This window comes from Primulina tabacum, chromosome 7 (assembly GCF_025594145.1).
Source record: "Primulina tabacum isolate GXHZ01 chromosome 7, ASM2559414v2, whole genome shotgun sequence".
NCBI lineage: Eukaryota > Viridiplantae > Streptophyta > Magnoliopsida > Lamiales > Gesneriaceae > Primulina > Primulina tabacum.
This window is the reverse complement of record NC_134556.1, coordinates 12,808,542-12,833,346: the sequence shown is the minus strand read 5'-3', so window position 1 is coordinate 12,833,346 and position 24,805 is coordinate 12,808,542. Positions and strand designations below refer to the sequence as shown.

At 39.1% G+C, this 24,805-nt stretch overlaps 1 protein-coding gene across 1 annotated transcript in view; it reads left to right on the top strand.

Annotated features, from left to right (window-relative positions):
* Positions 1-753: 753 nt before the first annotated feature.
* Positions 754-24,805, top strand: part of LOC142550576 (uncharacterized) — a 44,339-nt gene continuing 20,287 nt past the window's right edge. The window contains exons 1-6 of the mRNA XM_075659651.1: positions 754-1,565; positions 1,971-2,233; positions 2,327-2,589; positions 18,806-19,625; positions 19,719-19,856; positions 20,149-20,741. Coding sequence (XP_075515766.1) covers positions 754-1,565; positions 1,971-2,233; positions 2,327-2,589; positions 18,806-19,625; positions 19,719-19,856; positions 20,149-20,741 — 2,889 coding nt within the window. The remainder of the gene's footprint in view (positions 1,566-1,970; positions 2,234-2,326; positions 2,590-18,805; positions 19,626-19,718; positions 19,857-20,148; positions 20,742-24,805) is intronic.

Sequence of the window (24,805 nt, the reverse complement as noted above, 5' to 3'; positions counted from 1 at the left end):
AAATTTGGAAAGTTTGTTAAAGAAATGCTTTAAAGATTAAGTTTTATGTGTATCATTGGAAATCGATCGACAACTCATTGCTGAATGTTTCCCAAAACACTCACCCCTTATAAATTTCAGATAAAAACGAAGAGCAAATAAATGAGGAGGAGCAAGAAGCTTTCTGAATTTGGTGAATTGGTGATCGAGATCAAGACTCAAGATTTTTACTTTCTTTTTGTTTCCGCATTTGAAACCCTGATGTAAATTTTCATTTCATTGTCATTGTAAAGACAATATTGTTTTATGAAAAAGACTGGTTTGTTTTTGATACAAGGCTTAATTATTTTCAAGTAATTGTTAAACAATGACGAATGTCACCGATGCTTCGGACATGGGGCGTGACATTTAAGTGGTATCAGAGCCGCCAGTTTCATAATCCCGCGGGGATTTTGACAGACAAAATTTGGCGAAGTCAAATTTTAGCAAAAGCCTAGTGCATTCTGAAACAAACTTTCATCCTTTCCAAAATTCTTCTAGAAATTCGAATTCTATTTCCTTCAATCGTTCTGAAATTTCTTTGTATCGAAAATTCCACGACAACTTTGTTTCTATTATTTGTGCCTTTCTATCCTTTATATGATTCTAAGATATTACCTCCATTTATTCTAGGAAATGACAGGCAGACCACCCTGAAATAATCGAAACACCAGAGGGGTTAATCAAAACAAGGATGAGAATTCCCCAGGGGTGAATCTCAGCCGGGAAGATATGATGGCTATTGCTACTATAGTAACCGCCACATTGCAAGGAATTGTGAACCCTATTTCCAACGTCATTCAGCCGCCACCGGAACCACAACCACGTGGAATAAAATATCATTATGAGTCTCTGAGGAGAAATCGCGTCCCAACTTTTGATGGAAACCCAGATCCAGAAGTCAGCCACAACTGGCTCAAGAATGTCGAAATACAACTACATCTACTTGAAGTACCCAAAAAACTGAGAGTGGAGGTCATGATACCGTTTTTGGAACACCGAGCAAGGAAATGGTGGGAAACTGTGTCACCACCTTTGGCCGAGGAAGAACAAATCACATGGAAGCAATACTACCTAGCAGAATTTCGTCTACAAAAGTTGAGCGAGTTTGAGAACTTCAAACAAACACAAGACATGACAGTAATGGAATACACCTCAAGGTTCAACGACCTGGGAACCTATGTCCCAACAATCATGTCTGATGAAACATTAAAAATGCATCGTTTTAAGAAGGGACTGAACAGCCGGATTCAATTGGCTTTGGCAGTGTTTAAGCCAAGAAATTTTGCGAATTTGATGAGCGCTGCAATGAGCGCAAAAACGGATATTAAACACCGTGAAGAAGAAAACAGGAACAAGAGACCATTGGTCGGGCCATTTTGCTCAAAAATGGTCCCAAATTCAAAAAGCCAAATTATTCAAGTGGTCCTTCAAAGAGGAAACTTAACAGTGCTGGCAGTACAGAAGGAAAGTGGTGCGACACTTGTTGACAGAAGAACATTGAGGAATGTTATCGGAAAATATGTGCTTGTTTCAAATGCGGTAAAGTGGGTCACAGGATTAAGGATTGTCCAGACAATAAAGACAAAGGGACGGGACCCAACAAACCAAATGAAAACAAGACTAATGCTCGGGTGTATGCAATAACCCAGGAGGAAGCTGATAACACCAACGAAATGGTGGCAGGTACTGTTGTACTCAATGAAATACCTGCATATACTTTGTTTGATTGTGGTGCTACGCACTCATTTGTGTCTAGAAGATTTGCTAAGAAGCTTAAACTTGAGCATGAAATTCTTAGTGAACCATTAAGAGTGGGAACACCTGCAAGAAAAACAATTGAAACCCACAGTGTATCGAAAATGTCAAATTTGTATCAGTAAATAGATTTTTGATGCGGAATTAATTCAACTCAATATGATTGAATTTGACTTCATTCTGGGAATGGACAGGTTAGCTAAAAATCCTGCCATAGTAGACTGTCAAAAGAAAGATATTAGACTTCAGACTCCGAATAAAGAGGAAGTCATATATCATGGAAAATCCAAAGAACGAAAATATCTGTTATCTGCCTCACAAGCCTGGAAGGCCATAAAAGGAGGAGAAGAAATTTATCTGGCAGTAATCAATGAGATCAAAGAAGAAGAAGTCCCAAATTTAGAAGATATTCCAATTGTTCAAGAGTTTCCAGATGTCTTTCCCGAGGAATTACCGGGTGAGATACCCGATAGGGAAGTGGAATTTGAAATCAATTTGGTCCCTGGTGCTGCACCAATCTCAAAGGCACCATACCGAATGGCTCCTGCAGAATTAAAGGAGTTAAAGGAGCAACTTCAGGAATTATTGGACAAGCAGCAGATCCGCCCTAGTGCATCCCCGTGGGGAGCCCCAGTACTATTCGTAAAGAAAAAGGACGGAAGCTTGAGGCTATGCATTGATTACCGAGAGTTAAATAAGATCACCATAAGGAATAAGTACCCACTCCCGAGAATAGATGATCTTTTCGATCAGCTAAAAGGAGCCAAGGTTTTCTCAAAGCTCGATCTAAGATCTGGCTATCAACAGTTGAAGGTCAAAGCAGAGGATATACCTAAGACTGCCTTTAGGACAAGATATGGACATTACGAATTCACGGTAATGCCTTTTGGTCTAACAAATGCTCCTGCAGCATTCATGGACCTTATGAACCGAGTATTCAAACCATATCTCGGCAAGTTTGTGGTCGTTTTTATAGATGATATCTTGGTATACTCACCAAGTGAGGATGAAGAACATAGAGAACATCTGCGTCTCACTTTACAAACTCTGCGAGAAAAGGAAATCTATGCCAAATTCAAGAAGTGTGAATTCTAGCTGAAAAGTGTGGCGTTCCTAGGCCATATAATCTCTGAATTTGGGGTGTCAGTAGACCCTAGGAAAGTATAGGCAATTGAGGACTGACCACAACCAAAAACAGTGACTGAAGTAAGAAGTTTTCTGGGTTTAGCAGGCTACTATAGAAAATTTGTGGAAGGATTTTCTTCGATAGTCATTCCTCTCACCAAACTTACACAGAAAAATTCGAAGTTTATTGGGAATGAAGCATGTGAGAGAAGTTTTGAAACCCTTAAAACCAAGCTCGCATCTACACCAGTACTAATTCTTCCTGAGGATGGTAAGAATTTCACTATATACAAAGACGCTTCAAAGGGAGGATTAGGGTGTGTGCTTATGCAAGAAGGTCAGGTAATTGCTTATGCCTCACGGCAATTAAAACCGTATGAGCAAAATTACCCCCTCATGACCTTGAGTTAGCCGCAGTAGTTTTTGCGCTCAAAATCTGGAGGCACTACCTTTATGGAGTAAAATGTGAAGTGTTTACTGATCACCAGTGTAGAGCCCAAAATCAGTACACGTAAAACCCATGCATTTATTTAATTTTTAAATCATTTATTTAAATTTAAAATGATTTTTTTTTGTGATGCATGACCTATTTAAATTGCATTATTTTAAATTATGTATGTTTATGTGATGCACGTTAAAATGTTTCTCGAGTTTCATGTTTCAGGCGATTATTCGATGCGGGGTCGAGGAAAAGGGACCGAGGACGATTTTTGGTAATTTTAAATGTGGTATTTTATTTTTAAGTTAATGTTGGGGCATATTAATTAATTTAATAAGTTTCAGCATTTAAAAGCCTAAAATTATGTAATTAGTGACTTTAGAATTTTGAAACTTTTAAAGTTGGCTTTGTGCATTTTATTTGTTAAAAAGGAGAATTTTATAAAAAAATTTGAGTGTATTTATTTTTAATTGAGGAGTTGTTTAAAATTAGTGTGAGTTAACTTTTGATAGTATTTTAATTAGTTAAGTTAGCAATAATTTCTCCTTATTAAAAACACACACACACGTCACACACACTTACACATTTTTACACCCATCAAAACACAAAACACACACCTGCACATTTTATTTTCAGAATTTGAGAGCAAAAACCTACGGTTTCTCCACCTAAGAGCAGCCGCCCCCTCCCTCTAACCTTACAACAACTTTTCGTGGTTTTATTTCAAGAAAACCATTCCACAAGCGTCTCGGATCGTCACTCGCATCCTTCCCGCTTCGGAGTCGTCATTTCGGTAACGTTAAAGATTTAAAGGCATGTATATTCTGTTTTTCCTACGTCGATCTAGTCATATTATGTGTTGCGATGTTTTTATGTGAGAAAATACATGTGTGATGTGTAGAAGTTTGAGCAATCATGTTTGGATCACTTTTGAAACCATTTTTGGGATCTCAAATCTCATTTTAACTGATCTTTTAAAAACATAGATTTTTTGGTCGAGATTTTGGGCAAACTCTCAACGTAAGAAACATTGAACTATTTGATACCTTCGATTTGATATAAAGTTCGAAATATTTGGATAAAAATTGAGTGAGATATGATCATTTTCGTGGGACTTCTCAAACTGCGTTTTCTGAAAAATTATGTTATTGATGTGTTCTTGAAATTTTATTGTTGCAGGATTCGTTGGGGATCAATGAGAGATCGTTGCTGCATTTAGGTATGTTTAGTATGATGTTGGGTTTATATTTGGCATGCCGTTTAGTGTCGATAGGCACTTGAATTCATTAGAATTCGTAGGAAACGATTTGGTGTCAATTTCTGTGATTATGAGATTGTACTGTGTTAGGATGGGCGTCGTGTTTCGGGGGGTTTTTACAGGTTGTATAAATATAGTAGCATCCTAGATAGGGTCTCGAGGTTTCGATCCATAGTCCGTGCAATCGAGTTTAGAATGTTAAGAAATACATGTATTGAATTTTCGTGGGTTTTCAGTCAGTGCAGGTATCCGGACCCGGACACGGACCCTTACACGGGGTCCGTACCTTTGTTTCCTTTGAAGTGTCAAATTTGCGACCCCCACACGGACACTAGCACAGGGTCTGTGCCTTCATTCTTTTCGGTGTGTTTTTACAGTATCTACACGGACCCCTACACGGACCAAGGCACGGGGTCCGTGCCTTCCCTTTTCTTCACACATATTTTGCAGTACCGTACCTACACGGACCTGGAGCCGGACCTGGGCACGGGGTCCGTGTACCTCCTGTTTGGGAATAGTTTAGATTTCCCTTTGAGATTTGTTTTGGGGTTCGATGTCATGGGTTAGTACGATGATTTAATGAGGTCAAGTCCCGAGTGATCTAGAATGTCATAAGTTATTTTTGTACTTCGGTGGTGAGCACGAGTACCTACGTCTAAGCTGTAGAGCCCAAAATCAGTACACGTAAAACCCATGCATTTATTTAAATTGTTAAATCATTTATTTAAATTAAAATGCTTTTTAATGATGCATGATTTATTTAAATTGCATTATTTTAATTATTATGTGATGCACGTTAATTGTTTTATCGAGATTCATATTTCAGGCGATTATTCGATGCGGGATCAAGAAAAGAAGACCGTGACGATTTTGGCAATTTTAAAATGTGGTATTTTATTTTTAAGTTAATGTTGGGGCACATTAATTAATTTAATAAGTTTTAGCATTTTAAAGCCTAAATTATGTATTTAGTGAGTTTAGAATTTTGAAACTTTTAAAGTTGGCCTTGTGCATTTTATTTTGTTAACAAGGAGAATTTTATAAAAATATGGTGTATTTATTTTAATTGAGGAGTTTGTTTAAAATTAGTGTGAGTTGACCTTTTATTAGCATTTTATTAGTTATTTTAGCAATAAACTCTCCTAATTAAAACACGCACACACGTTTTACACACTCACACATACTTACACGTTTTTACACACACCAAATCACACAACACAAACCTACACATTTTATTTTCAGATCTTTTATATTTTGGAGAGCAAAAGCCTAGGGTTCCTCCACCTAAGAGCAGCCACCCCTCCCTTTTGAATTTCCAGCAAGTTTTCGGTGATTTTTATTGCAAGAAAATAGTGCCAAGTTCGTCCCAGATCAAGCCTCGCTCCGTCTCCGCTTCGGTATCGCCGTATCGTGAGTTTTAAATATCAAAAGGCATGTATATTCTTTCGTTTCTGCATCGATCTTGTCATTGTAAATATTTTGATGTTTATTGTATGAAAATCATGTGTATGTTATGTAAGAGTTTGAGCAAATATGGTTGGATCACTTTTGAAACGATTTTTGGATCTGAAAACTCGAATTTGCTGTCTTTTTAATTACTGCGATTATTCGGTCGGTTTTCCGGAAAAGCTTTTAACATATGAAACGTAGAAATTTTTGATACCTTTGATTTGATATAAAATTCGAAATATTTGGATAAGAAATGAGTGAGTTATGATTGTTTTCGTGGGACTGCTCAAACTGCGACTTTTATGAAAATGTGTTCTTGACATGGTCTTGAAGTTATTTGTTGCAGGCTTCGTTGGGCATCGCCGGGCTTGTGCTACTGCATTTAGATATGTTATGGGAGGTATTTAGGTGTTATTTGGTGGTTCGTTTGTGTCGGGATTGGCTTGGGATGTAATAGAAGTCGTAGGAAGCTAAACGATAATGAATTACGGGTTATTGTTGTATTGAAGTTGCTTGTCGATGCTTGGGGACGTTTGGGGTGTTTGTACGGGTTTGAATCAATGTAATAGCATTAAAGGATGAGTCTCGAGGTGTTGGTTCATGGTCCTTAGGCTTGGATTAAAGGGTGAATGATTAAGTTAGTGAATTTTTGTGTATTTACAAATACAGAGGGTACCTTGATCCCTTCCCGGACCCCGGCACGGAGTCCGTGTCCTTTTTCCTTCAAAAATACGAAATTCCAGTGCCTACCCGGACCCGTACATGGACCTCTACACGGGGTCCGTGTACCCTCCTCTTTAAAAAAAAAATTTAAATTTGAATAAAAAATATAGGATTTGTTTTGTGGTTATGAATATAAAACATATGATTTGTTTTGGGGTTCTATGCTATGGTTTAGTACGATAATGAAACGAGGTCAAGTCACGAGTGATCTAGAATGTCATAAGCTATTTATTTATTTCGGTGGTGAGCACGAATACCTACGTCTAAGTTATGCAAGTTAAGTGTTGAAATTCATGTTAGTATGTGCAGCAGTGGCCCTAAACGAGATCCAACGAAACCCTCAACGCCAAGTAAGTATGTTCGACGTGCAAAAGAGAAAATGTTCTATTTTTGAAGTATGCTAAATGTCTTGTGACCATTTTATGAATGGGTTTGGAAGTCGGTGAACGTGGCCGAGGACCTCTCCTCCCCGTTAAATTATGAACGGATTTAGATTAGGATTGGAAAGCGGTAGAGTATGACCAGGGACCAATCCACCCGCTAAATTATGAACGGGGATCTCATGTATGTGGCAGTGGATCTTCCCCGTCAGCCCAGTACTGTGGTTTAGTCTGATCAGGCGAATTTATGTATGGGTCACTTGCTTTGAAACATGCCTCTACGCAAAATGATGAAGTTTATATATGTTCAAGTATGTACAAGTATGCAAGCATGTTTAAGAAAAAAGTCTTATGTTGATGGCACATCTATGTTTATGTATGTATGTACATGTTTCATGTACGTTACGTTAAAGCATTAAATATGCAAATTCAAGTTTCAAGTATGTACGCTCTATTTTAAAGTTGCATGTGATTTTATTACGTATTACTCGTTACTCCCAGTGTATACGTGTTGAGACTTTTGACTCGCTAGACTTGATCGATGCAGGTGAGGATGCATTTGAGGAGACGAGAGATGTGGACCAGTGAGCTGGCTTGGACTGGGCGGGAGACTAAACCCGAGGACCGCCAAGTTTTAAGTTTTATGAAATATTTAAAAGTACTCTGATTTATGTTACTGGTTATGAGATTTAAGCAAATACTTTTGGCAAACTTTACTTCGAAATCTTTTGTTACAACGGTTGTTGAGATGAACAATTTATTTTTTCGAATTTTGAAAGTTCGCTTCTTATTTAAGAAAATTTTCAATTTTTCAGCAAATTTCAAGTAGTTAAAAGTATGGTACGTTACAGTTGGTATCAGAGTGGTGTTCTTGTAAAGGGTTATGCCTACTGCCAGTTGCAAGAAGCTCACGAAGTCACACCTCAAGTCTATAAGTTTTAAAGTTTTAAATTCATTCGTGTAATATGTATCTATTCATGATTTCAGTATGTGCATGTTTGAGTTCAACTTACGTGCATCTTATGATACTAGTTTTATGTTCATGCATGTTGGGTTTACGTGTTTGGCGAATTGTTGGAACAATATGCCTCCTAGACGCATGATAAATAGGGAAGCCTAGGATGGGGAGAGGGTCACTCCTCCTCATCCATCCCGAAGTTTGCAGGCTCAGATGCTTGCAGGGATGACCCAGTTCTTCGCACAGTTTTTGTAGAACCAGACTGCAGTAGACACAGAGGCAAGGCCTAGACCGGAGACAGTTTATGAGAGGTTTAAGAGGATGGATCCGAAGGAGTTCTTGGGGACTACTGACCCGATGATAGCGGAAGGATGGATTAAATCCATCGAAGTAATCTTTGCATTTATGGAGCTGCAAGATGCAGACAGAGTTAGATGTGCCACCTCCTTGTTGACTGGAGACGCCAGGCTTTGGAGGGAATGCACGTCAGTGTCAGTGAACTTACAAATACTGACGTGGAATGGGTTCAAGGAGGTTTTATACTCCAAATACTTCACTGAAGAAGTACGCTCCCGCCTGACCAAGGAGTTCATGTCGCTGCGACAGTGAGACAGCAGCGTGGCAGACTTCGTCAGGAAGTTCTAAAGGGGGGTGTCACTTTGTGCCCCTAATTTCTAACGACGCCTGGGAGAATCTGAGGCATTTTATGGATTGTTTGCGGTCGATCTTGAGCCGTGGTGTTAGGGTTGCTGGCCTTACAACTTATACAGTTGCCGTGTCGAGAGTTTTGGCAGCAGAGTAGGACCAGATGGACATTGAGGTCGATAGGCGTGGCAAGAGGCCCTATCAGGCACCTTGTTTTGAGGAATCTTTGTAAGTCATTAAGAAACTTATGATTAAGTGGATATGAGTACTGGAATTAGGTTATCTAAGACTACTTGGGTCGTGTAAGTTTTAATTTCAAGTTTATGAAATAGGTGATCATACAGGGATATTGGGTGAAATAAAAACAAAAGGGAAGTAGTTGTATTCAACATAGGTTACCAATGGTCGAATATTAAGATTTTTATCGAGTAAGAAATCTAAAATCTTTATATGAGGATTCTAGAATTCTGTAGGTTATAAGTGAAGTTGATTTATTAGAATTAGTCCATCATTAACAGGGGGAAACTTATTAAGCTTTATACGTTAGAATGAATTAAGTATTGAGGATACGTCAAAGTGTGACATTCGTTCCAATGAGGAAGGTTTAAGTTTCTTAGGCCTCAACTATAATGTAATTGGGAAGGAAATAGTTTAAGCAAGTGTTTGATGCTAGGAAGGTTTTATTATCTAAGCAGAATATCGATATTGTATATTTTGGGGTTTTATGGATTAATGTTACTCGAAATTTAATATTAGCAACAATCTTTATTTGGGATGTACTTATAAATAGCTAAGTTACGTAAGTTTGGTGTCATAAGGTAAAGATTCGATTCAAGGATCGTAGGTCAATATTATTACGGGGTTAAGATAAGGTTTAACTTTTGAGTGTAGTACCAAGGATAGAAGTTGATCAGAAACTTTTAGTGCTAAGATTTCTTAGGTTGAACTGCATAAATGATAATGTAATAGATCGATGAACATTACGGGTATAGTATAAGGAAAGTAAGATACGATAAGTTTGAACCTCCATTTCTAATATTGGGAATTGTGAGAAAAGTCAGAATTCGAGGTCATAGTAAAGTAAAACTAAGACAACCTTCAGCACTAGATATTGACATTAAGAGTTTTTAGTGATGTCGTTTGGACTGACTAATGCTCCAGCTATTTTTATGGACTTGATGAACCAAGTATTTCGGCCCTACCTAGATCAGTTCGTCATAGTGTTCATTGACGACATTCTTATCTACTCGAAGAGCCATGAGGAGCACGTTCATCATTCGAGTACAGTGTTGCATATTTTGCAGAGACACAAGTTGTTTGCAAAATTCAGTAAGTGTGAATTTTGGTTGGGGAAGGTAGCGTTTTTGGGTCATGTAATTTCTAGCAGCGGTATCGAGGTGTATCCAGCTAAAGTAGCAGCAGTTAAAGAATGGGTTGAGCCGAAGAATGCGTCAGAGATCCGCAGCTTCCTAGGCCCAGCAGGCTACTACATGAATTTATTCATGGAGTTTTCTTCGATAGCAGTGCCACTCACTTCATTGACTAAGAAGAATGCTAAATTCATATGGAGTATTGGATGTCAGAAGAGCTTCGATACTTTGAAGCAAGCTCTTATTTCAGGGCAAGTTTTAGCCATGCCATCAGGGCAAGGAGACTTTATGTTATGCACCGATGCATCTAAGCTCGGGTTAGGCGCAGTGTTGATGCAGCATGGTCGGGTTATAGCTTATGCTTCCAGGCAGTTGAAAGCGCATGAGAAGAATTACCCGACTCATGATCTTGAGTTAGCCGTCGTTATCTTTACGTTGAAAATATGGAGACATTAATTGTACGACGAGAAATACCAGATATTTACTGATCACAAGAGTCTTAAGTATTTCTTCACGCAGAAAGAACTGAATATGAGACAAAGACGATTATTAGAGTTAGCAAAAGACTACGATTGCGAGATTAGCTACCATCCAGAAAAAAGCTAATGTTGTGACAGATGCCTTGAGCAGAAAAGTTGCAGTCGTAGCATAGTTGTCAGTGCAGAGATCTCTTCAGTCAGAGATTTAGAGATTTGGGTTAGAGGTTTATCCTAAGAGCAGAGCTCCTAAACTGTCTAATCTGACACTCCGGTCTTCTTTGCTAGAATGAATCCGTGCAGGTTTGTCTTCAGATGAGCAGTTACAGAAATGGAGACTGAAGGATGAAGCCAAGGGCAGTGTACTCTACACAGTGTCTGATGGTATTGTGAGGTACAAAGGAAGGATGTGGGTGCCTAGTGTTGATTCGATCAGAGAGGATATTCTGACAGAGGCACATGCATCTTCGTATTCTATTCACCCAGGGGGTACCAAGATGTACAAGGATTTGCAGATTTTGTATTGGTGGCCAGGTATGAAATGAGATATCCGTCGATTTGTGTCTGAATGTCTCACTTGCCAGCAGATGAAGGCAGAGCATCAAAGGACAGCAGGAATGCTTAAACCACTCCCTATCCCCGAGTGGAAATGGGAGAATATCACCATGGATTTCGTTGTTGGATTGCCGAGGTCAGTCAGAGGATCCAATGCCATTTGGGTTGTAGTGGATTGACTCACTAAGTCATCGCACTTCTTGCCAGTAAAGACGACTTTCTCCATGACGCAGTATGCGGAGCTCTATATCAGAGAGATAGTCCGTTTGCACGGAATCCAAGTTTCTATTGTGTCCGACAGGGACCCGAGGTTTACATCGCCCTTTTGGAAAATTTTACATTTGGCCATGGGGATGAAGTTTCTTTTCAGTACAGCTTTTCATCCGCAGACAGATGGCCAATCTGAGCGAGTGATTCAGATTTTAGAGGATTTATTGCGAGCCTGTATAATAGATTTCCATGGGACATGGGAATCTAAGCTACCTCTAGTGGAGTTTACATAAAACAACAGCTTCCAAGCATCTATAGGTATGGCTCTCTACGAGGCACTGTATGGAAGGAAGTGCAGGTCACCAATTCATTGGGATGAGGTTGGTGAGAGAGCAGAACATGGTCCAAAGAAAGTTCAATAGACTGAAGATGTGGTGGTCAAGATCCGAGACATGATGAAGACCGCCCAGAGTCGTCAAAAGAGCTATGCTGATAAGAGAAGAAGAGATCTCGAGTTCGCCGTAGGTGATCATGTTTTTGTAAAGATAGCACCTATGATGGGTGTATAAGATTTGGGAAAAGAGAGGCAAGCTTAGTCCGAGATTCATTGGGCCGTTCTAGATTCTCGACAGAGTTGGGACACTAGCTTATCGTGTAGCCTTACCGCCGAATATGGCCGGAGTACACAATGTGTTCCACGTCTCAATGCTGAGGAAGTACCAAGCTAATCCTTTGCATGTTTTGAGCTACGAACCGTTATAGTTGGCTCCAGAACTATCTTACGAGGAAAGACCTGTCCAAATCCTAGACAGACAAGAGCGTAGACTACGGAACAAAGTAACAAAGTTGGTCAAAGTTCGATGGCTAAATCAATCCATGAAGGAGGCCACTTGGGAGACCGAAGCAAACATGAGTAATCGCTACACGGAGTTGTTCGGTAAGATTTAATTTCGAGGAAGAAATTTATATAAGTGGGGGAGGAACTGTAGAGTCCAAAATCAGTACACGTAAAACCCATGCATTTATTTAATTTTAAATCATTTATTTAAATTTAAAATGATTTTTTTTGTGATGCATGACCTATTTAAATGGTATTATTTTAAATTATGTATGTTTATGTGATGCACGTTAAAATTTTCTCGAGTTTCATGTTTCGGCCGATTATTCGATGCGGGGTCGAGGAAAAGAGACCGGGGACGATTTTTGGTAATTTTAAATGTGGTATTTTATTTTTAAGTTAATGTTGGGGCATATTAATTAATTTAATAAGTTTCTGCATTTAAAAGCCTAAAATTATGTAATTAGTGACTTTAGAATTTTGAAACTTTTAAAGTTGGCTTTGTGCATTTTATTTGTTGAAAAGGAGAATTTTATAAAAAAAAATTGAGTGTATTTATTTTTAATTGAGGAGTTGTTTAAAATTAGTGTGAGTTAACTTTTGATAGTATTTTAATTAGTTAAGTTAGCAATAATTTCTCCTTATTAAAAACACACACACATGTCACACACACTTACACATTTTTACACCCATCAAAACACACAACACACACCTGCACATTTTATTTTCAGAATTTGAGAGCAAAAACCTACGGTTTCTCCACCTAAGAGCAGCCGCCCCCTCCCTCTAACCTTACAGCAACTTTTCGTGGTTTTATTTCAAGAAAACCATTCCACAAGCGTCTCGGATCGTCTCTCGCATCCTTCCCGCTTCGGAATCGTCATTTCGGTAACGTTAAAGATTTAAAGGCATGTATATTCTGTTTTTCCTACGTCGATCTAGTCATATTATGTGTTGCGATGTTTTTATGTGAGAAAATACATGTGTGATGTGTAGAAGTTTGAGCAATCATGTTTGGATCACTTTTGAAACCATTTTTGGGATCTCAAATCTCGTTTTAACTGATCTTTTAAAAACATAGATTTTTTGGTCGAGATTTTGGGCAAACTCTCAACGTAAGAAACATTGAACTATTTGATACCTTCGATTTGATATAATGTTCGAAATATTTGGATAAAAATTGAGTGAGATATGATCATTTTCGTGGGACTTCTCAAACTGTGTTTTCTGAAAAATTATGTTATTGATGTGTTCTTGAAGTTTTATTGTTGCAAGATTCGTTGGGGATCGATGAGAGATCGTTGTTGCATTTACGTATGTTTAGTATGATGTTGGGTTTATATTTGGCATGCCGTTTAGTGTCGATAGGCACTTGAATTCATTAGAATTCGTAGGAAACGATTTGGTGTCAATTTCTGTGATTATGAGATTGTACTGTGTTAGGATGGGCGTCGTGTTTCGGGGGGTTTTTACAGGTTGTATAAATATAGTAGCATCCTAGATAGGGTCTCGAGGTGTCGATCCATAGTCCGTGCAATCGAGTTTAGAATGTTAAGAAATACATGTATTGAATTTTCGTGGGTTTTCAGTCAGTGCAGGTATCCGGACCCGGACACGGACCCTTACACGGGGTCCGTATCTTTGTTTCCTTTGAAGTGTCAAATTTGCGAGCCTACACGGACCCTCACACGGACACTAGCACAGGGTCTGTGCCCTTCATTCTTTTCGGTGTGTTTTTACAGTATCTACACGGACCCCTACACGGACCTAGGCACGGGGTCCGTGCCTTCCCTTTTCTTCACACGTATTTTGCAGTACCTACACGGACCCGGAGCCGGACCTGGGCACGGGGTCCGTGTACCTCCTGTTTGGGAATAGTTTAGGTTTCCCTTTGAGATTTGTTTTGTGGTTCGATGTCATGGGTTAGTACGATGATTTAATGAGGTCAAGTCCCGAGTGATCTAGATTGTCATAAGTTATTTTTGTACTTCGGTGGTGAGCACGAGTACCTACGTCTAAGCTATGAAAGATAAGTGCTTGTAATCATGTTAGTATATGCAGCAATGACACCAAGCGAGAACTAACGAATCCCTCAACGCCAAGTAAGTATGTTCGACGTGCAAATGAGAAAATGTTCTATTTTTTAGGTATGCTAAATGTCTTGTGACCAATTTATGAATGGGTTTAGAAGTCGGTGAACGTGGCCGAGGACCTCTCCACCCCGTTAAAGCATGAACGGGTTTAGATCAGGATTGGAAAGCGGTAAAGCATGACCGGGGACCAATCCTTCCGTTAAAGCATGAACGGGGATCTCATGTATGTGGCAGTGGATTTTCCCTGTCAGCCCAGTACTGTGGTTTAGTCTGATCAGGCGTATTTATGTATGGGTCACTTGCTTTGAAACATATCTCTACGCAAAATGATGAAGTTTATTAAGGTTCAAGTATGTACAAGTATGCAAGCATGTTTAAGAAAAGTCTTATGATGATGGCACGTCTATGTTTATGTATGTATGTACAAGTTTCAAGTACGTTACGTTCAAGCTTTAAGTATGCAAGTCCAAGTTTCAAGTACATACGCTCTATTTTAAAGTTGAATGTGATTTTATTACGTATTACTCGTTACTTCCAGTTTATACATATTGAGTCTTTACACTCACTAGACTTGATCGATGCAGGTGATGAGGCATTTGAGGAGACGAGAGATGTGGACCAGTGAGCTGGCTTGGACTGGGCAGGAGGCTAAACCCGAGGACCGCCAAGTTTTAAGTTTTATGAAATGTTTAAAAGTACTCTGATTTATGTTATTGGTTATGAGATTTTAAGCAAATATCTTTGACAAACTTTACTTTGAGATCTTTTATGCAACTACTTTGGGGATGGACATTTTGTTTTATCGAATTTTGAATGTTCACGATTCATTTACAAAAAATTTTATTTTTCCGTAAATTTTAAGTAGTTAAAAATACGGTACGTTACAACCAGAGCCTCAAGTACATTTTCACCCAAAAAGAATTAAACATGAGGCAAAGGAGGTGGATGGAACTGCTAAAGGATTATGATTTGTCAATCAATTACCATCCGGGTAAGGCAAATAAGGTGGAAGATGCGTTGAGCCGAAGGAACCTTGGGAAAGTGAGCTTATATTCACTATCAGTGCAACTAGGCCTCCGAGAGACCATCAAATTGAAACAAAGTCAAGATTTCTCTATCCTCAAAATTAAAGAGCAAACTCAAAAGGAAAGATTCCAGAATTTCATATTGATGAAAATGGTATACTTTAAAGGAAAGGACGGTTGTATGTGCCAGACTTCGATGGGATTCGTGAAGAAGTAATGGCGGAGGCACATAAATCGAGATTTTCAGTACATCCGGGAAGCACCAAAATGTACCGGGATCTGAAAAATAATTACTAGTGGAATGGAATGAAGAAAGACGTGGCTGTCTTTGTTTCCAAGTGCCTAACCTGTCAACAAGTCAAGGCAGAACATCAAAATCCTGGAGGACTTCTACAGCCATTAGAAATACCGGAGTGGAAGTGAGATAACATCTCCATGGATTTCGTAGTAGGGCTACCGAAATCAAGGCAAGGGCACGATGAGATCTGGGTAATCATTGATAGATAGACCAAGTCTGCACATTTCTTGCCGGTACGAATGAATTACAACCTGGATAAACTAGCTACATTATATATGGACAACATAGTGAAACTACACAGAGTCCCAGTGAGTATAATGTCTGACAGATATCCAAGATTCGTATCGAGATTTTGGAAAAGTTTCCAAAAGGCTATGGGAACCAAAGTCACTCTCAGCAAGGCCTATCATCCTCAGACTGATGGCCAAACTGAAAGAACAATTCAAACCCTCGAGGACATGTTGAGGGCATGCGCGCTGGATTTTCAGGGAAATTGGAGTGAGCAATTACCGTTGATAGAGTTTGCTTATAATAACATTTACCACAGCAGCATCGAAATGGCTCCGTATGAGGCTTTGTATGGCCGAAAATGTAGGTCGCCTCTATACTGGGATGAAGTCGGAGAAAAAGCTGTTACTGGACCAGAGCTTGTTCCAATAACCATTGACAAAGTCTCCGTAATCAAAGAAAGAATCAAGACAGCTCAAGATTGACAAAAGAGTTGGGCAGATGTGAAGAGAAGACCGATGGAATTGGAGGTTGGTGGAAAAGCCTATGTCAAGGTCTCTCCTATGAAAGGAGTGAATCGGTTCAGCAACCGTCTGGCTTTTCCTCCTGATATGTCAAGAATTCACAACATTTTCCACATCTCACAACCGAGAAAATATGTCCCAGACCCGAGTCATGTACTCAAAGTTGCACCACTGATGATTGAAGGACATCTCAATGAAGAACACAAATATGAAGAAGTCCCTATTCGAATAGTGGACACAAAAGATCAAGTGTTGAGACACCGGACAATCTCATATGTCAAAGTACAGTGGTCAAATCATACAGAAAGAGAGGCCACTTGGGAATTAGAAGAGAAGATACGCACGCAATACCCTCATCTATTTAAAAGATCGAGCTGATCCAAGTTTTGTGGGAGAAACTTTCAATAAGGAGGGAGGGATGTGACAACCTGGGATTTTCCGATCTAAAGCGAATCATGTAAGAAATACAAACTTGAAATTTAGCTTAAACTAAGCTCAACAATTTTCATTCTAACTATAAAACCAAATATGAACTTAGATTTTCAGCTAACTTAATTCGAAGAAGTAGCTTCAAAGCTCGGAGATTAGCTCAACAGGAGGCCAAGCTGCAAATAACCGCATCCATCGAAGAGTTGTCACTGGAGGAGTAAAACCCCAGCTCAAGGACTCGATCTTTCAGCTCAAAGAAGCTCAACCAAGCTTGTCCTAACAAGACCAAAAAGAGAGCTAAAAGATGAACCAAGGGATTGGACAAACTTATTATGCAAGAAGTGACCTTTGAGATAACCAATGAAGGAGCTAAGGGAAGAGCTAAGGGTTTGGAAAAACTTATTATGCAAGAAATGACCATTTAGGAAACAAATGAAGGAGCTAAGAGAGGAGCTAAGGGACTAGGACACATTAATGGTGCAGGAAGTTACCTTTGGTGCTTAAGATGCTTTGACCACAATTATGGCTTCCTTGGAGCCCAAGATTTCGGCCAAGGCTAGTGGAAGGGTCTCAAATTCCTCTATAAATACTACACCATGGATGAAAGAAAATGCACTCAAAAATTCAGCAAGAAAATCGGTTCCTTTCCCCCACAAAATCGTTCCAAAAAAATCGGCCAAAGCAAGGAGAAGCTTCGTGCTGTCGAATGCAAAAATTCTGCGTAGGAGTGCTGCTGGATTGAATACATCATTTGGTAAAGTCACGTCGAAGTGCTGCTCAACTTTCGAGAGAAAAGCTTCGTTAAAGAATCTGCATAATCGTACCATACCTTCAAACACAGTAAGTGGATTTTTGTTACGTAATTTCTCATATTTTGAACTTTGAATATAAATATCATGACATGAATGTGTATGACCTTATTTTCAAAAATATCAGTCTGTTCTTTTAAAATTTCGATCGATGATATGCTCGGTTTGTTCTTCGAAATTCTTTGACTCCACTATATCCGTCTGAAATTCTGATAAGTTCTGTCTGGTAAATCTGAATTTTGTGTTTCATTGTTACAAATTGATTTGAAATAGAACGAGAATTGTGATTTTGTCTGGCCCCCATTGGTGGGTATAAAACCATGTTCTGTCTGGCCCCCATCAGTGGGTATAAAACTATGTCCTGGCCTCACCCCTTAGAGTACTAACATATTGGGGACAATTTGACCATGGAAATGAGATGAGTAACAGTGTTTTGTCTGTTTGTGAATTGTTCTGAATGATCTGATTTGCTTCCGAACTGCTCTGAATCATCTGATAACTTCTATCTCATATTCGATTCTTTCTATTATGATAAGTTAAAGGTAATAAGTTTTGAAAGTTTGTTAAAGAAATGCTTTAAAGATTAAGTTTTATGTGTATCATGGAAATCGATCGACCACCACTTGCTGAGTGTTTCCCAAAACACTCACCCCTTACAAATTTCAGATAAAAACAAAGAGCAAATAAATGAGGAGGAGCAAGAAGCTTTCTGGGTTTGGTGAATCGGTGATCGAGATCAAGACTCAAGATTTTTACTTTCCTTTTGTTTCCGCTTCTGAAACCCTGATGTAAATTTTCATTTCATTGTCATTGTAAAGACAATATTTTTTTATTAAAAAGACTGGTTTGTTTTTGATACGAGGCTTAATTGTTTTCAAGTAATTGTTAAACAATGCCGAATGTCACCGACGCTTCGGACACATGGCGTGACATTTAAGTGGTATCAGAGCCGCCAAGTTCATAATCCCGCTGGGATTTTGACAGACAAAATTTGGCGAAGTTAAATTTTGGCAAAAGCCCAGTGCATTCTGAAACAAACTTTCATCCTTTCCAAAATTCTTCGAGAAATTCAAATTCTATTTCCTTCAATCGTTCTGAAATTTCTTTGTATTGAAAATTCCACGACAACTTTGTTTCTATTATTTGTGCCTTTCTATCCTTTATATGATTCTGAGATATTACCTCCATTTATTCTAGGAAATGACAGGCAGACCACCCAGAAATAATCGAAACACCAAAGGGGTTAATCAAAACGAGGATGAAAATTCCCCAGGGGTGAATCTCAGCCGGGAAGATATGATGGCTATTGCTACCATAGTAACCGCCACATTGCAAGGAATTGTGAACCCTCTTTCCAACGCCATTCAGCCGCCACCGGAACCACAACCACGTGGAATAAAATATCATTGTGAGTCTCTGAGGAGAAATCGCGTCCCAACTTTTGATGGAAACCCAGATCCAGAAGTCAGCCACAACTGGCTCAAGAATGTCGAAATACAACTACATCTACTTGAAGTACCTGAAAAACTGAGAGTGCAGGTCGTGATACCGTTTTTGGAAGACCGAGCAAGGAAATGGTGGGAAACTGTGTCACCACCTTTGGCCGAGGTAGAACAAATCACATGGAAGCAATATTACCCAGCCGAATTTTGTCTACAAAAGTTGAGCGAGTTTGAGAACTTCAAACAAACACAAGACATGACAGTAATGGAATACACCTCAAGGTTCAACGATCTGGGAACGTATGTCCCAACAATCATGTCTGATGAAACATTAAAAATGCATCGTTTTAAGAAGGGACTGAATAGCCGGATTCAATTGGCTTTGGCAGTGTTCAAGCCAAGAAATTTTGCGGATTTGATGAGCGCTGCAATGAGCGTGGAAACGGATATCAAATGCCGTGAAGAAGAAAACATGAACAAGAGACCGTTGGTCGGCCAATCTGCTCAAAATTGTCCCAAATTCAAGAAGCCAAATTATTCAAGTGGTCCTTCAAGAGGAAAATTTAACAGTGCTGGCACTACAGAAGGAAAGTGGTGCGACACTTGTTGACAGAAGAACATTGGGGAATGTTATCGGAAAATAGGTGCTTGTTTCAAATGCGGTAAAGTGGGTCACCGGATTAAGGATTGTCCAGACAATAAAGACAAAGGGACGAGACCCAACAAACCAAATGAAAACAAGACTAATGCTCGGGTGTATGCAATAACTCAGGAGGAAGATGATAACACCAACGAAATGGTGGCAGGTACTGTTTTACTCAATGAAATACCTGCATATACTTTGTTTGATTGTGGTGCTACGCACTCATTTGTGTCTAGAAGATTTGCTAAGAAGCTTAAACTTGAGCATGGAATTCTTAGTGAACTGTTAAGAGTGGCAACACCTGCGAGAAAAACAATTGAAACCCACAGTGTATCGAAAATTTCAAATTTGTATCAGTAAACAGATTTTTGATGCGGAATTAATTCAACTCAATATGATTGAATTTGATGTCATTCTGCGAATGGACTGGTTAGCTAAAAACCATGCCATAGTAGACTGTCAAAAGAAAGATATTAGACTTCAGACTCCGAATAAAGAGGAAGTCATATATCATGGAAAATCCAAAGAACGAAAATCTCTGTTATCTACCTCACAAGCCTGGAAGGCCATAAAAGGAGGAGAAAAAATTTATCTGGCAGTAATCAATGAGATCAAAGAAGAAGAAGTCCCAAAGTTTGAAGATATTCCAATTGTTCAAGAGTTTCCAGATGTCTTTCCCGAGGAATTACCGAGTGAGATACCAAATAGAGAAGTGGAATTTGAAATCAATTTGGTCCCTGGTGCTCGACCAATCTCAAAGTCACCATACCGAATGGCTCCAGCAGAATTAAAGGAGTTAAAGGAGCAACTTCAGGAATTATTGGACAAGCAGCAGATCCGCCCTAGTGCATCCCCGTGGGGAGCCCCAGTACTATTCGTAAAGAAAAAGGACGGAAGCTTGAGGCTATGCATTGATTACCGAGAGTTAAATAAGATCACCATAAGGAATAAGTACCCACTCCCGAAAATAGATGATCTTTTCGATCAGCTAAAAGGAGCCAAGGTTTTCTCAAAGCTCGATCTAAGATCTGGCTATCAACAGTTGAAGGTCAAAGCAGAGGATATCCCTAAGACTGCTTTTAGGACAATATATGGACATTACGAATTCACGATAATGCCTTTTGGTCTAACAAATGCTCCTGCAGCATTCATGGACCTTATGAACCGAGTATTCAAACCATATCTCGACAAGTTTCTGGTCGTTTTTATAGATGATATGTGGGGACCCGGACGCTAATTCATGACTTAATCATTATTAATGTCAAATATAACAATTAAAAAAAGTGGGACTAAATTTTTTTCTTTTTAAATTATACATGCGGAAACGTAACAGTCATCTATCTGATATACATGTCAAAGTCAAAGTACAATCATGTACTACATGTCTCTATCTCAACTAGGTTCAACGACTATATATCCAGTGCTGAATCCTATTCTGCTTCTGGGCCCGGATCTCCACACTAACTAACATCTCTCATCCTCTTCCTGATCCTGATCTTGTCCCACCTGTTGTCATGCACACATACAAACAAGACAACAGCCGGATAACTCCGGTGAGAATTACATTCCCAGTATAAATTATGTATACATGCATTTCATATAAACAGATATAACAGCATGAAACAAATATTCATAACATGTATCAAAATCAGAAACATGAATCAATACAAACTCTGAATCACACTCTGTGACTTTTAGACTCTGACTCAACTCATTCCTAATCTAGGGATCCCGATCTGAATAAGAACGTAACAATCTCTCACCTACTCCCTCGGTCGTGGTGACCTTACTTTCTTATTACGGACTTTGGTCCTAGTTATACCGAATATCGGAAATAGAAGTCGCTCTTCTTCTAAGTCACATCGATATGACCAAACGTCCGGTGTCTTAGCGGTTCTGTCCAAGACTAGGCACATCAGCCTTGGCTTATCTTGCCGAACACTTGTGTCAATGCGCAATGGCCCAGCAATTATTCTATCACTATCAGGCCCCTCTGTCACGAGATCAATCGCCTACGACTAGGCGCATCATCCTATGACTTAATACATAAATCAATAGACCAAAGATAACAATCACATCAATTGCAAATATCAATGCAATAAGATGAAGTATGTGATTTTGGGAAACTCCAGTCAAATCTAACTCGAGATGTGCAATCCCGCATCAACATCAATTTATACCTTTCGTTTCGCTCTGTCAATCTGACTTTGTCGAAGTATCGAACTCCCTGCCCATCAAATCAATCTGTCAATAACAATATTGAATACACTGTATCAATGTATAACTCAATTCAAGATCTGTTCTGATCAATATTCAAATCAAACATAATCTGATCCATATCAATGATATCATGATACAATCTCAATCAATACTGAATCTGATCAAAATCAATCTATTGATGTTTCGACGGCATAACAATACAGTCTCGGTAACCCCGTCAATCTCAACATCACAGATACAATATCACAACTCGTAATCGATATTAATACGAATCATAATCTTCAATAATCATAGATAACAATCGCAAATCTGTATAATCTTGATCATATCAACTCTAAAAATCATAACAATTATATAATCAGTCCGTTCTTCGATTTGACTTCAATTATATACTGATCAGTATTCCCAGAACATATAATATCAATCAAATCACAATTCCCCCAATATCATAATCTCAAACGCTATCAGAATTCAATAAAACTTACGTCCTGTTGTAGCTGTCGTCGCTAGGAACTCAGTACTGAAATCAGATTACAAATCAGACGGACGGATTTCTCGTAAATCACAATAAAAATCAGAACTTGAACTTTCTTCGTCCCTTCTTTCCTTTGTTTCTGAGAAGGATAATGCTTGTTCTTTATATATATATATATATACATGCATTGCATACGGGAGACCAAGTGTCAAGTTCTTGTTTTGCATGCCCCGCGCATATGCGCGCCTCAGCCCCGCGCATATGGGCGAGACCTATTGCCTCCGTACATTACAATTCGCGCATGTGCGCGCCTCCACGCCGCGCATGTGCGCCCAACTCTCGGGACTCGCCTTCCGGGAAATCACCCTCTCGCGCATATGCGCGCCCTCAAGCCGCGCATATGCGCGTAAGGTTCTGTCCGCGCATCTTGGTTTCTCTCACAACTCGCGCATGTGCGCGCCACTCTCCGGCGCACATGCGCCACCAGTTCTGGTCTCATACTCCACTTGCTCACAACATGACATCACATGCTACTCAATTCAAGTCTCAGAGCGATCCTTCATAATCATATTAATTTATCCCCAAATCATTTCAGATTACGATAATAAAATTCTCGGGCCTTACATTTCTCCCCCCCTAAGATCTGATTTCGTCCTCGAAATCACAGGTAATCAATTCCAAAATCACAGGCAATTAATTCCGATATCAAAGCAGATACCAAAGGAGGTATATACAGAAGCTAACAGAAAACTCACCTCAATAAAACAATTCTAGAATCTCTGTCTCATCTTGGATTCTGTCCTTCAAATAGCTTTTTCGATATTATAACAACTCTATTAAACAGCATAATAGTCTTCATTCTGAATTATCTCTCTTTTACTGATTCTAATTTCAATCTGGAATAATACTTCACGAAATATAATGTCATAGTACCACTTGAAGTAACTCTGATAGAATCAATCTCAGAATACTGGCTATACAACATCCGTATATGCCCATCAATACTCATACTAAATCAATATCATCATCTGCTATCAAATTGGTTCAATACAAATCGATGCAATATTCGGTCTTCTGTCTTAATTACTAACGGTCGTCGTCTGCCGTTGGTAAATTTAGTCGGTCTATTCTGAGCTGTCTTCATTCTCTTCTGAATCAGCTTCACCTTCTTCGTCATATCTTTGATCATGTCAGGTCCAGTATCAGGTACCTCAGAGATATTATTCCAGTACAGAGGGAATCTGCACTTCTTATCGTACAACGCTTCAAACGATGTTATTTCAGTACTCGTTGAATAGCTATTGTTGTACGAAAATTCACGACATGACAATAAATCCTGCCAACTAGTGCTAAAATCAAGTACTATCGCCCTAAGCATATCCTCTATTGCCTGGATAGTCCGCTCTGACTGTCCGTCAGTCTGTGGATGATATGCGGTACTCAGGTATAACCTCATACCTAGAGTCTGCTGCAACTCTGCTCCAAAGTGCGAAGCAACCGAAGATCACAGTCTGAAACACTCGACTTCGGCACTCTATACAATCTGACTACTTCTCTGACATAAATTTCTGTCATCTGGTCATGTCTATACGTCATCTTGTACAAATGAAACATAAAGATTCGGTCAATCTGTCCATCACGACCCAATCACATCTCAACCTCGGGAGGATTTCGGTAACTTTGTCACAAAATCCATGGAAATGTACTCCCATTTCCCTTCAGGAATAAACATGCTCTATAATAATTCCCCGGTTTTCTATCTTTCTGTCTTTACCTGCTGGCATTTCAGACATCTCGATAAAAATTCTGTAATATCTGATTTCATCTGTTTTTCTCAAAAACTGTCTTTTCAAATCACTGTACATTTTTCTGCCATCAGGACGATTACGGAATCAACTACTGTACATTTCTAACAATATCTGTCGCTTCAAATCTGAAATATTCAGTACAATAAGACGGTTACTAGCATATAACACCCTGTCACAAACCTGATATTCTGATCGATACTCTGTTTTGATGTCAATATCGAGTTCTGAACATTCTGATCAACTTTCTGAACTGCTTTAATACTCAAATCAGCTCTGGTTCGAACTATACAATATAAATTCTCCACTGTTTACTATCTGTTTCAAACACGGATTCATATCTGTTTCAAACACGAATTCAGAACAACAACAATATTCAATCAGATTCAAACATCACTCATCGATACTGATCTGCTAAACTCAGAGAACGGTAGTTTCTGACAATATTATCAGTCTCAGCCAATTGATCACAACTTCAACTGTGCTAAGATCAACCGATATACTATCTTCGGATCTAACGTGTTCCGAATACAATCTGTCTCAGCCAAGATTCACATTTCAACAGTTTCTGTATACAACATTTCAATTCTCAGAATATGCAATACAATTTTC